The sequence below is a fragment of the Colias croceus genome, chromosome 18, assembly GCF_905220415.1.
Source record: "Colias croceus chromosome 18, ilColCroc2.1".
Taxonomy (NCBI): domain Eukaryota; kingdom Metazoa; phylum Arthropoda; class Insecta; order Lepidoptera; family Pieridae; genus Colias; species Colias croceus.
This window is the reverse complement of record NC_059554.1, coordinates 607,870-624,205: the sequence shown is the minus strand read 5'-3', so window position 1 is coordinate 624,205 and position 16,336 is coordinate 607,870. Positions and strand designations below refer to the sequence as shown.

Sequence of the window (16,336 nt, the reverse complement as noted above, 5' to 3'; positions counted from 1 at the left end):
CTGCCGTGACTCGCTCGCTTCGCTCGCTTGGCTCGTGCGGTAGTTCAAAAGTTAATAAATATTTTCTACTCCGGGAGGCTGTCAACCCTCGAAGTTGCGCGGTGCGCGGGCAGCAAGCAGCCCGCGGTGCCGTCTTTTGCCGATGCTATTCAATTACCCTTCCTACTATGGAAATTTCCATACAAAATTTTCGAAAAAAAAAATTTCGCTTTTTAACAAAAATTTTTATGGGCGTGGAAGCGGACCAAGTTTTTAAACATTTTTTACCTTGGTGACCCCAACCTAAGTGCCACCAGTTCAGAGAGCCGTTGAATTTCGTGATGTATGGAAAATGGAAACCGGGGGTCGGAGAGAAATTCTGAGTATGCAGTTTTGTAAATCTGACCAATCAGAGCACAGAAGTCAATTTTCAGACCGATCGTAAAGTAACCGGCGCCACCATCTTGCTTTGAAAAATTGGCCATTTTTGAAAAAAAAATGGCGTCCAATTTGAAATTTCTCGATTGCCCTGGGAGCGCCCCATCTTCCTGATCAATTTTTAGTTCTACACCCCCCACCTATCTCGCGCCGTTTCGGAGAGCCGTCGAATTTCGCGTTGTATGAAACTCGGAAACCAGCGATGGAAACTCGATTATGAGTATGCCACCTCAATGTGCGGCTCGACTAAAGCCCCTTTGCCAAGTTTCAGCGCGATCGGACCAGCGATGGCCATTTTAGAATTTGTATGGCGGCGGCCATTTTTTCCGCCATTTTGAATTTTTTTCACTATCTGTGGTAATTGCTCGAGGTCTACTACAAGTTTAGTTTGAGCACCCCAGATGTAGCTGCTACCGTTTGCGCGGGCCGTTGACCGTCTTCGAGAGATGAGGGAAAGTTTAAGATTTCGGATTTTTCTGGATATCCTGGGAGCTAAGCGAGTACGAATGCATCATTGGTGTATTTCTCCATTGCACCACCTCGTCTAAATTTACGTTTTTATGTTTGCGCCAAAAATGGAAAAATTCCAAAATCGAGCGTCCCACTGTAGCTCCCTGGTAGCGTCCCAGGGTGGTGATCATTTTTAGTTCCGGGACCCCCCACCCAACTCGCACCGTTTCCGCGGGCCGTTGGATTTTGCGTTGTATGAAAGTTGGAAACTGGGGCCCGGAGCCACTCGAACGGGGCACCGATCGATTCGCCGGCTCGAACAGAGCACGTGTGCCAAATTTGAGACGTAAGGATTCATAAACGGCGATTTTGGCAAAGTACGGCGGCCATCTTGTTTTCGCGAAAATCCCCATTTTTCCACCACCCCTGGTAATCGCCACCAGTTCCGAGCATTTTTTGTTCAGACACCCCCCCTCCAGGTATCACCGTTTTTGCGCACCTCCAGGGGTCCACTCGGTTTTCGAAGATGATCGAGATCGCTATATTTTTCCTCTAGTCACTCGGCGCACCTCTATACGATCACGTCAAAATCCCCCCCACTTTCCACGTAGTTTCCGAGAAAACCGATGTCAGTCAGTGAGTCAGTCAGTGGTAGTGTAGCTTTATATATTATAACTAGCTGGTGCGTTGTGCGCGGGCTGCAAGCAGCCCGCGAGCCCCTTTTGCCCCTGGGTTGAAGCAATAGGGTAGTCATTTGAAAATATATTCGAATTTTCTGTCCATTTGTTACATCTGCTAACAGCGATTCTACAGTCAGTCGTTAATGCTTATAAATTCCCCATTCAAGTATTTTCCACTCCGGGAGGCTGTCCACCTTCGAGGGAGCGTAGTGCGCGGGCTGCAAGCAGCCCGCGAAGCATCCCAGGGCAGAAATCTTCAGTCATTTGAAAATGCAATAAAATTCCCAGTCAATTTGTTATTATCTGCTAACAGCGATTCCACAGTCAATCGAAGTGCTTATAAATTCCCCATTCAAATATTTTCTATTCCGGGGGGCTGTCCACCTTCGAGGACGCGCGGTGCGCGAGCTGCAAGCAGCTCGCGGCTCATCCCAGAGCAGAAATCTTCAGTCATTTGAAAATGCATTCGAATTTCCTGTCCATTTGTTACATCTGCTAACAGCGATTCTACAGTCAGTCGAAACTGCTTATAAATTACTTATTCAAATATTGGTTAAATTTTTGAAACGTGATCCCGAATTTTATTTTTTTGATGTGTCTAATCAATAGCGGTGACTTTTCATAATAAACTGTTCAAGACAATAAATGTGTGAAGATGTATAAAACATATTGAAAACTTCAAGTCATCATTAGTAGCGTCGTTTAAAATCAAATTCATTATGCTTTCGGCACTAAAAATATCTAAGTGAAAGCCATAGGACTAAAGTCAAAGGGTGTATCGAATAAGATATCGTTACACTATAAAAATAACTACTTTAAAAAAACCGACTTCAAAAACGGAAAAGTAAAAAATAATTAATTAGTTACTACATATTATTTAGTTGTGTTATTCACTATATAGCTATAGGTTTGAAGTCGGTGCCAAGCATAAGCACTTATTAAACTACGCTATTTTTTGATACAAGAACTACGATTATTTCGATACAAGAACTACCTACTTGCAATTCAATTACATTATTCGCAATACAAAAAATTGGCTATTTTCGATACAAAAACTACACTACTCTTGGTGTAAGTCCTACGCTTATAAAGCGTGAACGATTAGCTCATTCACTCAATAAATGTGTGAAGATGAATATATTATTACGTATTGAAAACTTCAGTCTTTTTAGTAGCTTCGTTTAAAATCAAAATCATTATGTTTTCGGCACTAAAAATAAGAACCTACTTTTCCGTTTTTGAAGTCGGTTTTTTTAACGTAGTTTTAATAGTTTTTAACCTACGTAGTTTTTTTGTTTGAGTGGGAATCGCCCTAAAGTCGCTTCTGTTCAAGAGTTTACTTAACACGCTCGTCGCTTAATCGCTCCTCGCTACCTATTTGAATATTTACGCCGGCCGCTGACGTGACTTGCTCGCTTCGCTCGCTTGGCTAGTGCAGTAGTTCAAAAGTTAACCTAACTCGCTCGTCGCTTCGCTCCTCGCTACTTCTTTGAATATTTACGCCGGCCGCTGACGTGACTTGCTCGCTTCGCTCGCTTAGCTAGTGCGGTAGTTCAAAAGTTAACCTAACTCGCTCGTCGCTTCGCTCCTCGCTACTTCTTTGAATATTTACGCCGGCCGCTGACGTGACTTGCTCGCTTCGCTCGCTTGGCTAGTGCAGTAGTTCAAAAGTTAACCTAACTCGCTCGTCGCTTCGCTCCTCGCTTTTTCTTTCAATATTTACGCCGGCTGCTGACGTGACTTGCTCGCTTCGCTCGCTTGGCTAGTGCAGTAGTTCAAAAGTTAACCTAATTCGCTCGTCGCTTCGCTCCTCGCTACTTCTTTGAATTTTTACGCCGGCCGCTGACGTGACTTGCTCGCTTCGCTCGCTTGGCTAGTGCAGTAGTTCAAAAGTTAACCTAACACGCTCGTCGCTTCGCTCCTCGCTACCTATTGAAATATTTACGCCAGCCGCTGCCGTGATTCGCTCGCTTCGCTCGCTTGGCTCGTGCGGTAGTTCAAAAGTTAATAAATATTTATTACTCCGGGAGACTGTCGACCTTCGAGAGCGAGAGAGCAAGCAGCCCGCGGCGCCGTCCTTTGCCGTTGCTATTCAATCACCCTTCCTACTATGGAAATTTCCATACAAAATTTTCGAAAAAAAAAATTTCGCTTTTTAACAAAAAAAATTATATGCCTCGAAGCGGACCAGGTTTTGAAGTATTTTTTACTTTGGCGACCCCGACCTACCTGCCACCGGTTCAGAGAGCCGTTGAATTACGTGATGTATGGAAAATGGAAACCGGGGGTCGGAGAGAAATTCTGAGTATGCAGTTTTGTAAATCTGGCCGATCAGAGCACAAAAGTCAATTTTCAGACCGATCGTAAAGTAACTGGCGCCACCATCTTGCCTCGAAAAATTGGCCATTTTTAAAAAAAAAATTGCGTCCAATTTGAAATTTCTCGATTGCCCTGGTAGCACCCCATCTTCCTGATCATTTTTTAGTTCTATACCCCCCACCTATCTGGCGCCGTTTCGGAGAGCCGTCGAATTTCGCGTTGTATGAAACTCGGAAACCAGCGATGGAAACTCGATTATGAGTATGCCACCTCAATGTGCGGCTCGACTAAAGCCCCTGTGCCAAGTTTCAGCGCAATCGGACCAGCGATGGCCGTTTTAGAATTTGTATGGTGGCGACCATTTTTTCCGCCATTTTGAATTTTTTTCACTATCTGTGGTAATTGCTCGAGGTCTACTCCAAGTTTAGTTCGAGCACCCCAGATGTAGCTGCTACCGTTTTCGCGGGCCGTTGACCGTCTCCGCGGGCTGTGAGAAAGTTCAGGATTTCGGATTTTTCTGGATATCCTGGAAGCTGGGTGAGTATGAATGCGTCATTGGTGTGTTTCTCCATTGCACCACCTCGTCTAAATTTACGTTTTTATGTTTGCGCCAAAAATGGAAAAAATCCAAAATCGAGCGACCCACTATGGCTCCCTGGTAGCGTCCCAGGGTGGTGATCATTTTTAGTTCCGGGACCCCCCACCCAACTCGCACCGTTTCCGCGGGCCGTTGGATTTTACGTTGTATGGAAGTTGGAAACGGGGGCCCGGAGCCACTCGAACGGGGCACCGATCGATTCACCGGCTCGAACAGAGCACGTGTGCCAAATTTGAGACGTAAGGATTCATAAACGGCGATTTTGGCAAAGTACGGCGGCCATCTTGTTTTCGCGAAAATCCCAATTTTTCCACCACCCCTGGTAATCGCCACCAGTTCCGAGCATTTTTTGTTCAGACACCCCCCCTCCAGGTACCACCGTTTTTGCGCACCTCCAGGGGTCCACTTGGTTTTCGAAGATGATCGAAATCGCTATATTTTTCCGGTGGTCACTGGGAGCACCTCTACACGATCACGTCAAAATCCCCCCAACTTTCCCCGTAGTTTCCGAGAAACCCGATGTCAGTCAGTCAGTGAGTGAGTGGTAGTGTAGCTTTATATATATATGATAATAATATACTAATACATAGTGAGATTTCTCATTCGTTTTTTGAAGTGAATCTTCTTTAGGTGCGTTGAGAGTAAAATGTCAATGTCGCGTCATGGATATACCGTCATGTCATGGAATAAGACGACGATTTTTGTACCTTTGAATATTGCCAAAAAAAGTTTAACTTCTGACACGTATGCTCGGATTAGCTTTCGCTCTTTTTTTTCGTTTTAGCTTTCGTTAGTAGGCAATGTGTGTTCATACATGACGTATATCATTGTTTTCGTATCACAATACAGATTTGTCGAAAGTTTGTTATTGATGTTCGTGCATCACATCATCACATCAAAGTGGAAGTTGATAGAATGGAAAAGCCCAATTTAAACTACCCAGCAACGTGTATTTGTAACTATTTAATGGATATAGACTTAGAGGATAATATTAAACCTTTTGCTAATCGCGAATGACTCCTCAATGTTATTGCAAATATGCAGACGCGAAATTGAAACCGATAGCAACTAATGTTTTCGTGAGAAATTCACAGGCAGGTGCCACTATCACCTGTAAAGCAATCGCAGTCTTATCTCAAGGAAATAAAGTCTATAATTAAACGTAGTTATCAAGATGGAGGTGCGAAGACTAAGTATAGAGTTTCACACGGATGTATCAAGTTAGGTGTACCTATCTGATTCACGGTGACTAATTATAATGTGGTTATGATACAATTTCGACTTAATAATAATATTTAAATAAGCTCTTAGCTGTTGTTGCAAGTTGATTCTTATCTTGTTATTTGATTATCTTTTGTTGTCTTTTGATCTGTGTGCCTAGTGCGAGTTTTCATCGAGTACGAAACGTTACTATCGCGTTTGCGTCACAGCGAAATTTGTATGGGGAATCAAAGCTTCCCCATACGTCCGCTAGGGGCGCTGTTCGATTTCCCATACTAATTCGACTGTGACGCAAACGCGATAGTAACGTTTCGTACTCGATGAAAACTCGCACTAGGCACACTGAGTTATATGTGTTTTTTTTTGTCATATTAGGATCTTTTCGTCACAGTCGTAAGAAAAAAGTTAAAACCAGTATTTACTTTGTTATCTCAACAAAAAACACAAACTAAAATGAAATGACCACTTCTAATGGTGGAAAATTTTTGCAAACGTTTTTTTTTTCTCAATTTATAATGTTACATAACAGATGTCGCTTCAAGAGTATATAAATTTAGATAATAAACTATATATTTATTCTATTAAAATCATGTGTATGTTTATTATACTCTTCAATAGATTTAAAAATGTCCACTAAAAATAACGGCCGAATTGATAACCTCCTCCTTTCTTTTGAAGTCGGTTAATAAAGGAACCTAGAAAGGTAATAATTATTTATCTTCAAAGTTATCAAATTGACACTTTACTTATCATCTCATAAAAACATTTTACTTTACAGGACACCTCAATTAAGTTTAGCAAAATACGCGAATTTTAATGTAATTTTATGTTATCCTCCATTTTTGTCCTCCTATTTATTGGTCACAGGTAACCTTCCTCGATAACTATCCAACCCAAAAAAAATCCAACATTCTTCCTGCATCTTCCCAATTTAAACAAACTCTTCAACCCCGCATATAGTATAGACTATAGAATAAATATAATATATATTTCATCCATTATATGTCTTGCAAGATACTAATCGATGTATTCCCCATAGTCACAGAGAAGCCGGCGCCGGCGCGGACGGGCCCGCACGGCGTCCAGGTCGTGAACACCGGCCCCGACCACACGTTTATCCTGGACGAAGATATATTAGCGGAATTGCTGCTCCAGGATGACATTAAAGATAGATCAGTGGTCGTCATATCGGTGGCAGGCGCGTTTAGGAAGGGCAAGTCGTTCCTGCTCGACTTCTTTCTACGGTATATGCATCATAAGGTTGGTGTTTTTCTATGATTAAAAGTATAGTCAATTCTGCATGCGTAAATACGAATAACTAATGAAATTCTGTTCATGGTCATATTTGTTACAAAAATACAACATCATGTCATGTCATTAAATTGAAACAAAACCAAGAATTATTAATTTTCTCCCGACTGTTTTTATCTCTCTTGTTGTTTTATTTTACTGGTAAATATCTAATAAAATTAAGCTTGTCAAATTAAATAAGCTATAATTATAAAGAGTTTTTTAACCTTTTTTTTGGAAAATTAGAGTCTTCTAACAGTGCTAAAAAGGTAATCATGAATATGTGATTTTTTAGTATGGTTCCGGGGGCGGCGGTGGGGACTGGTTGGGTTCAGACGAGGAGCCCCTCAGCGGGTTCAGCTGGCGGGGCGGCTCCGAGCGGGACACCACCGGCATACTCATGTGGTCCGAGATATTTAAGGCCACGCTCGATGATGGGGAAAAGGTTGGTATAAAGATAATTTATAATTTCGTTGAATATCGACTTATAAACAGTTTGAATTGTTTAAATCTATACTAATATTATAAAGCTGAAGAGTTTGTTTGTTTGTTTGAACGTGCTAATCTCGGGAACTACTGGTCCGATTTGAAAAATTCTTTCGGTGTTAGATAGCCCATTTATCGAGGAAGGTTATAGGCTATATAACATCACGCTACGACCAACAGGGGTGAAGCCACGGGGGTGAAACCGCGTGGAACAGCTAGTATGACATAAAATTTAATTCAATCTGTAAAATTACAATCACTTGAAACATTATCAATAGTATTCCTATCCTAATCTTAAACAATGTAATAAAATCATCAATCAATAGGATCTATTAAAACTTTTTCCTTGTAGAAACTGAAACTACAACAAAATCATTGAATTACACATCTTTTAATCGTTACATATTACTTTACAATGTTCTATTCGCTTAAATATCGTAAAATGTGTTTTTCAGGTAGCAATCATACTCCTAGACACACAGGGGGCGTTTGACAGCGAATCCACAGTACGCGACTGCGCCACAGTGTTCGCGCTGTCCACTATGCTGTCCTCCGTACAGATATACAACCTCTCACAGAACATACAGGAAGATGACTTACAGCACTTACAGGTAATTTGAATAATAGAATATTGTACAGCGTTTGATTATGTACATCTGCATATTAATCTTTATTACACTATTATATTATATACTTACTGTTAATAAACAACTGCATGTTCAATGTTCATAGTATTAAGACATATTTGTAAAACATATGAAATAAAATTTACAGGAAAACATTTACTTATGTGAATAAATGTATCGGTGTCCCACAAGGTTCATATATTGGTCCTTCGTATTTCCTTACATTCATCAATGGTTTTGTTTAGTTATTCACAGAATACGGTCGGCTCGCGCTAGAGGACGGAGGGAGAACTCCGTTCCAAAGGTTGCAGTTCGTTGTGAGGGACTGGAGCTTCCCGTACGAAGCGCCGTATGGTGCTAGTGGCGGGCAGCTTATACTCTCTCGACGGTTAAAGGTAAATAACATTCAGATTGCATTTTTAGCATAGCGCTAGAAACTAATTTTAAAAGTGTCAAATGTTAATGTACTCTATTGTAAATTCCACTAATGTTGAGTGTTGGATTATATTAAATCCTACCAATGTTTAGTTATAAAAAATAAAGTTAATTTTTCAATCTTTTTTTTTCTGTAAATTTAAGTCATCTATGTTTCTTAACAAAATACAATTTAGTAGAATTTTGTTCAGTAATGTGTATCTGTTCTATTATATTATTAAAATTTAAAACCTTCAGACATCACCCATCAATCGTGAACTTATTTTAATCAGGTATCAGACAAACAGCATCCAGAATTACAGTCACTCCGCAAGCATATCACTTCTTGTTTCGGTGAAATCGGCTGCTTCCTGATGCCGCACCCTGGACTCAAGGTCGCCACCAGCCCTACGTTTGATGGAAGACTATCTGGTAAATATTCTTACTGACTTAGGGTGCATTGCCACCAATGTGCGAGGGTGTATAGCGAGCAATGTGTTTGTAAAAACCAATCATATTACTTCATTTAAGTTTGAAGAAGTTACGTATTTGAAATGTTTTATTTTTCTGCAAATAAAATTTAAGTTACATATTTACTTGGGTTACAGATATCTTACAACTCGAGTTATTATAAAAATCTTTTTTTCTTTCTTCGTCTTCTCTTGCCTAAACTGTTCAATCTTCTGTTTGTTCTGGAAAATGTCAGTGTAAATCTAGTTTTGAATTCAAGTTTCAAAAGACCAAGAACTTAACTTTATTCTCAACTAGCTTCCGCCCACGACTTTGTACGTGCATTCCCGTTTTTTCCCGTTCCCGCAAGAATTTCGGGAAATCCTTTCTTAGCGGATGCCTACGTCCTAACATCTACCTGCATGCCAAATTTCAGCCCGATACGTCCAGTGGTTTGGGCTGTGCGTTGATAGATCACTATATCAGTCACCTTTGAGTTTTATATATATAGACTAGCTTACCGCCCGCGGCTTCGCCCGCTTTGTCTTAAACCTAATAAATTATATACTAAAACCTTCCTCTTGAATCGCTGTATCTATTAAAAAAACCGCATCAAAATCCGTTGCGTAGTTTTAAAGATTTAAGCATACAAAGAAACATAGGGGCAGAAAAGGTGACTTTGTTTTATACTATGTAGTGATACAACATATTTTTACCAAATCTTCCAGACATCGAGGTAGACTTCAAGCGGGCGCTACAGCAGCTGGTACCAATGCTGTTGGCGCCAGATAACCTCGTGGTGAAGGAGATCAACGGGCAGCGGGTCAAGGCCAAGGACCTGCTGGTCTACTTCAAGGCGTATATGAACATTTATAAAGGAAATGACCTGCCCGAGCCGAAGAGTATGCTGGTGGTGGGTTTACGATGATTAAAGTATTATGAGGGGTAAATGTTGTGCTGCTAGTGATAAAGTTGGTAAACGCAAGCCTTCCTAAAGAAAATCATATATGTGTATTCCAAAGTCATTGATTTAACAATTGAGAAACTAGATAAGTAAAATAATTGACGTTATCCATTTGTCTAACACTTAAATCGTTCTTAATAGCAATCTTCATTTCCACAATTTTTTTTCAATAATCCGGCTTGAAGGACCAAAGGTATTTTGATCCTTCGAGTCGGATATTAACAAAGATTTCAACCAAATTTAACTTTAAAATTACAGGCAACAGCGGAAGCGAACAACCTCACAGCGGTGGCGGAAGCGCGTGAGATATACACGACCTTGATGGAAGAAATTTGTGGTGGGGCGAAGCCCTACCTCCAGACGCAGCTGCTTGAGGCGGAGCACCGAAGGATCCGTGATAAGGCGCTGCACGCTTTCCGCTCTAAGAGGAAGATGGGTGGAGATGAGTTCAGCCAAGCGTACTGTCAACAACTGACGCATGTGAGTTTTTTAATCTGTGTGAATTTTAGGTTATAACTATGGTCTATGTCATGTTTTATTTGTGTAATTATAGTCGAGCCAATTTAATAGGCAACATTTGACGTCTATCAATTTTATCTTCGAAGAGAGGTAACCTGCTTAAAAACATCGATTAAAGTGTATTAATCGATACGGATTTGAAACATTTGTCAATCGAATTTATTAATTTATGATGATTTTTATTCACAAGTACCTAATCAATGCATTCGATTCTAGATGTCAGATTTCGATTTTTAGAGTAACGTCTCTAGTATTTAAAAAGAAAAAAGGTTTATTGACACAAAATTGTAGCGACGTCAGTTATTCAATTCAGAAATTGTTTATTATGTTAAGGATGGTTTATCAGTAAAATTAAATCTTAAAATTACTTGTATCGGTCATTATTTTTATAAATATGTAATCGTAATTGAAAAAAGTTAAGCAAATGTGCAGTTCTAACAAAACGAAATATCATGTTATTCTATGTCGTCGTCACTAGGTTACGTTGTTGAATTTTGTTGAACTGTCAAATGTTGCCTATTAAAATGGCTCTACTATAATCACTTCCGATATAGTTTTGGATAAATATTAATACTGATGTAAGCAAATGTGGTTCAATCATGAATTTTTGTAAGCTTTTAAAATGTATAAAAGTAATGTTAATGACAGATTTACAATTATTGTACTAAACTTTTAAAACAGTAGGTTCAAAGTGACCAACGGCAACGTATTAAACTAGCACGGATAATTTGTTTTTTTTTTTTATTGTATTATAAAATCGTCAATGTATGGTAAATAAAGGATGAGGATTCGTAAAACTAAAAATATCTACAGAACGACATATTTTTAATATTGTTATGACACATTATTTAGAACCATTGGCATACGTCTAATTTGGGTTTTAGAAAAATAATTTTCTGCTGCATACTTTCTACTTTCATTATTTACTGGCACTGGTAATACGTGACTTCTCAATCCAACTAGCTTAAACCTAACTTTGAAGGGATTTGACAGCACACTAACAGACTACTAGATTACATAATGAGCTTGTTTCGTTCACAGGACCTGGAGGAGCAGTTCCAGCAGTTCGTGGCGCACAACGAGAGCAAGAACATCTTCAAAGCTGCGCGCACGCCGTCCGTGTACTTTGCACTAGCACTGGCTCTGTACGTGCTCAGTGGAGTGCTGGGCTTATTGGCGCTGTACCCGCTGGCCAACCTGTGCAACCTCGCCATGGGGCTCGCGCTGCTCACGCTCGTGCTCTGGGCGTACATACGGTACGTGCTGAACGTGCGGTGCGTGCTGTACGCGTTGTGGCGTGTGTGTGCGGCGCTCTGCTATGGGTGGTGGATGCTGGTCAATAATAATATACACATATTATTATGCTAGCGGCTTGTCAAACTGTGAAATGAAAACAAGTGATACTTCTTATCATCATTTGTCAAAATATTTCCAGCTCCTGCGTCAAAATATTACAAGTTTCCTGAATGTAATTATTATAGTATAAATTATGACGTTATATCCATGATTTCTACTAATATGATAGATATATAAAAATACCCGTGAGATAATTTAGAAAAGAATGAAAAGTAATAATAATAATTTGTTGGTAACAGGTATAGCGGTGAAATGAGAGAACTGGGAGTGACGATAGACGACAGCGCTAACTGGCTGTGGGATAATGTAAGTACCTTCATCCATAAATAATAAATTTTAGCTTTTTGTGACTTTTTTGTATAAAATCTAATTAAACATTAAAATTTAAACGTATTTAATACACTGAGGGTATTTCAAAAAACTAAAATTTGCCATGTAGTATTAATTTATGAAATTAATTAAACAAAACGCGTTTGTCACGCGTATTATTGCAATAACAATTAGTCATTAAAAAAATAATTGGTATTGTACATACAGCATTGTTATGTGTGTCTATATTGCAAATAAATAAATAAAAAATGTATTCTTTCAGGTAATGAAGCCAGTGTACCAAGCTGGCATAGAGAAAGGCATGGAGCGAGCCGCAGCGGCCGCCGCAGAACGAGTGGTACCAACCACGCCCACCACCAACGGGAAACACAAGCAGTTGTGATGGCCGCGAGACCCGCCGGCCATCTGGGATCCGGATAACTGGGACCCGGCAACCTGGGATACGGCTAACTGGGATTCGGCAACGTGCTATCCGAACACCAAGGTTCCAAAAAACTGGGAATCGGCAACGTGGGATCCGTTAAAACGGAACCCCGCAACCCAGGACCCGAAATCCTGGGATCCGGTATATACGGATACGTTAGTCCAGGATCCGACAGTCCGGGTTCCACCAAGCCGGGATCCGGAGACTTCAGCAAGTGCTACGCCGGCACGCGCCCCGCACGGGACACACAATGACCACACATACGAAAAAACAAGATTAAAACGTTGGGACGAAGACAAGGGGTGTGATGTGCTTCAAGTGATAGTTTATAGTGGGGGTAATAGTGATATGGGCATATCAGCTGTATGTAGTGTTGTGAATACTTTAAAGCCACTTAAAACTAAATGGAAACCTTATTTTGACGCCATGTTACGAAATGATATTTGTCTTTCAAAAGATTATAGAAGCAAAGTTTCAAATACAAGATGTCAAAAGTACATGGAATGGAATAAGTGTAAAGTTTATTTCGTAAATTTCACAAGTCATATTATTTTACATTGGAAATTTGGAATAGTTGAGTTGTTTAATTGTGTGAAAAATAGAAAATTAAAACGATACAAGAAGAAGCAGAAAATAGATACAGTGAACTGTGCTCGCAACAAACAAGGATATCAAAATACAGGGAATTACAATCATTTGTTTAGTGCTGTGTGTAGAAATTGTGATGTTGGTAGGAATAGTAAAAATCCAAAAGTGCAGCTCAGTTCACATATTGAAAATAGCACAATTAAGCCATCGCAAATTAAACTCAAAATGTCTGAAGCATATATGCAGATTTATGGGATTCCTAAAGTATATACTAAAATTATATATATATTTTACAAACAGTCAAAACTAAAGAACATAATCTGGATCGTGTTCTCTCAATTCCTCATTAGTTTCTAAAAAAATATGAATATTGCACTAAGATATTAAAAAGCAATACAGTAGAGCAATAATTTTAAAACATGTATAAATATATAATTGTTGTGGAGAAGAATTTACTAAAATAACATGCACCACAGTTAATAAAGGACAAATCCAAGGTCACAAAGGTTTGTGCGAGTCACAAAAATATAACAGGTTGTGATTGTGCAATATATGAATATGTTGCTTATAAATAATTGTAATAGTTATGCAATGGGCATATCAAACTGTAGAGGAATTGATAGAACTAGAAAATACAGATATATTAAGTGTTTTATTAAAATATCCATAAAAAGATCGACTGACCTGAAGCCATCTCTATTCTCTACGCAGTCTGCGAAAACAATGTGAGAATCTTGTTGTGGTGTGGAATAGACAATAGAAAGGACTAAGTGTGACGCGTGTGATGAACATTATCGATTCTTTATGGTTTTATCTAGTTTAAAAGTAACAAAGGAGGTTTGTGGTGAGGTTAGGTTGGTGGCGGAATGTTTTTGGGTTCTGTACAGTGGAATAGACAAATTATAGATTTTAGGTATAGATAACGCTTGGTTAATCTAATTTGAGACGTCTAATTAGAATTAATTACCGCTTCGATTTCAATAATTCGCAAAATACGATTTTTGCTTACTATTGCAATAACGGCTGGTCATGATAATTGATTTGTGTCGTTAACGTTGTTAAATAATCCATAGTTGAAATTAACCGATCATTACAGTAACGTGAAGGACATCTGGTCTTTTAGATTTCTGGTAAATGATTAACGCAAAATTTCTATTTAAAAAATAATTTATTAAGAACAAATTGATTATTCATGAACAGTCACTACTTATCCTGATTTTAATCCTTTTTCGGATTGACGAAGCAATTTTTTTTAGAATAAAATGTAAAATCGTGAATAATATAATGAATAGATTTATAAATTTTAACGTAAGTAAGCACAAATTTTATCGAATAATGAAAACGGATAAAAATTTCACTTGTTGCGTTGCACATTATTGAATGTACTTAATTCTAAATTTAATTGTTACATTATTTTCGTCATTTTAAACTATATTTTCAGATTTAAACATTTTGGTGTAGAGTACAAAATCTCATTATTTATTAGTGTAAAAAACATCGTTCAAAATTTTCCGTATTACTTTGCGAAATATCGCTTGATGGTTTTAGAAGAAATGTTTAAATCTGACGAATAGCCTGAATGTAAATACTTCACTTTCGTTTTATTTTTTTCATAAATAAAAATTTTCCAAATGTGCCAACTTGTATGACGAAAGTTTTGGAATTTTGAGAATCGGGAACATTGTTTTATTGTATTTGTTGTCCTGTTTGAGAGTTTATTTCTTTGTTTGTCACTTCACCTTTATCCCTGTTTCACTTTTTATAATAATTTTACGATTTTAAATACTGTTTAAATGATGCATTGTTAGTTTTATTAATGTGGGTTTTAATATTTTTAAATACTTGGTTGTGTTCTTTTCGTAATTCACAGTTTAATCGTTTTAATTATACTCTGTGCACTTTTTTTTCTTTTCGCGCCTTTTCTACACAAGCGTTCTGAAATGTATTCTTATTACCTAAATTCGATCATAAATTATTATTAACATATCAATCGTTACGATTAAAAAGAAGATGTTTGTTTCCATTATTTATTAATTTAAAAACTAAGCGATTATTAAAAGTCAACTTTATATTTTCAATCTTTAATTACATGACTTACAAAATTAAACCGAACACTTTATTTTACAGTTATTATACAATATATGTTATTTAAATTATGTGTAAAGAGTTCAGAATAAAACAACCAGTAATGTATATAATACCATAAGTGCCTATAATTTTTGGGGGTTCAAAATTTTGTGCAAAGCACGTTGAAGGCGTTATGTTCATTATTATTGTTTTTGGAGTGAATATGATGCCTATTAACATTCAAAAAAGTATTGCGTTTATCGGATAAATATCTTTATGAACATTGTAATTATAATATTAAAATTTAACGCGTTGTAATTATTGTATTCTAAATTAGGCCACAGGCTTTTTCAGGCAAGGGCATTAAATTTATTAGGATATTTTTCACGATACGGCAACAATATGTATGCGATCTCTTCAAGGCTTCCACTTGCAAATTTAAATTATTTTGAACAAAAAATTGGTCGAAAAGAATACCTTCTAGTATAATGAATTTAGCTTTCAATAAACGTGTGTGCCAAAAAAAAGCTTTTTTTTTTTTCTGGTTTAACTCAATCGGGAAATAAAGCAGTTTTAGTCGCTTCGCCTTTGGCTACTGCATAAGATTTGTTGAGATACTATATTGTCACATGATATGTTTTTTTATGGACGATAATATTTGCCATATCTTCAAATGTTGAAATTCGACCATTTAGATACGAAACGTGTCAGGTAATAGAAATTACAAATAAATCATAGCATTTTTTCATAGTCAATTTTTCTTTATCTTGGACACTTCGATATGTAAATAATAACTAATATAATATTATTTCTGCGGGGTTGATTGTCTCATTCATATGATGTAAAACGTTTATATAGAACTTATGTCAAAACGTAAATGCACGTAAAAGCGAAACGTTTTACAACATAGGAAAGGGAATTACAGGAAAATTTTGTAAGACGTCAATTTTCAGTAACATAGTATAGTTTTAATGTTAGACTAAATTTTTGTTAAAATCGTGGTCCATGTGTAAATATTAGATCGACAATATACTCTACTTCCGTTGAATGAATTGTTTTATTTATTTACCCTACATATTCCTTTTTTATTATGTATTATAATTGAGTATAGTGTAAGCTAAAATAAGCATAGAGCTA

The 16,336-nt window shown here is 37.8% G+C and overlaps 1 protein-coding gene across 3 annotated transcripts in view; it reads left to right on the top strand.

Annotated features, from left to right (window-relative positions):
- Positions 1–15,762, top strand: part of LOC123699506 (atlastin) — a 35,032-nt gene extending 19,270 nt beyond the window's left edge. For all 3 annotated transcript variants that reach the window (XM_045646468.1, XM_045646466.1, XM_045646467.1), the window contains 10 exons: positions 6,725–6,945; positions 7,271–7,420; positions 7,917–8,072; positions 8,333–8,482; positions 8,795–8,933; positions 9,680–9,864; positions 10,174–10,395; positions 11,476–11,690; positions 12,030–12,096; positions 12,383–15,762. In XM_045646468.1, coding sequence (XP_045502424.1) covers positions 6,725–6,945; positions 7,271–7,420; positions 7,917–8,072; positions 8,333–8,482; positions 8,795–8,933; positions 9,680–9,864; positions 10,174–10,395; positions 11,476–11,690; positions 12,030–12,096; positions 12,383–12,502 — 1,625 coding nt within the window. In that variant the 3' untranslated portion in view covers positions 12,503–15,762. The remainder of the gene's footprint in view (positions 1–6,724; positions 6,946–7,270; positions 7,421–7,916; positions 8,073–8,332; positions 8,483–8,794; positions 8,934–9,679; positions 9,865–10,173; positions 10,396–11,475; positions 11,691–12,029; positions 12,097–12,382) is intronic.
- The last annotated feature ends 574 nt before the right edge of the window (positions 15,763–16,336 follow it).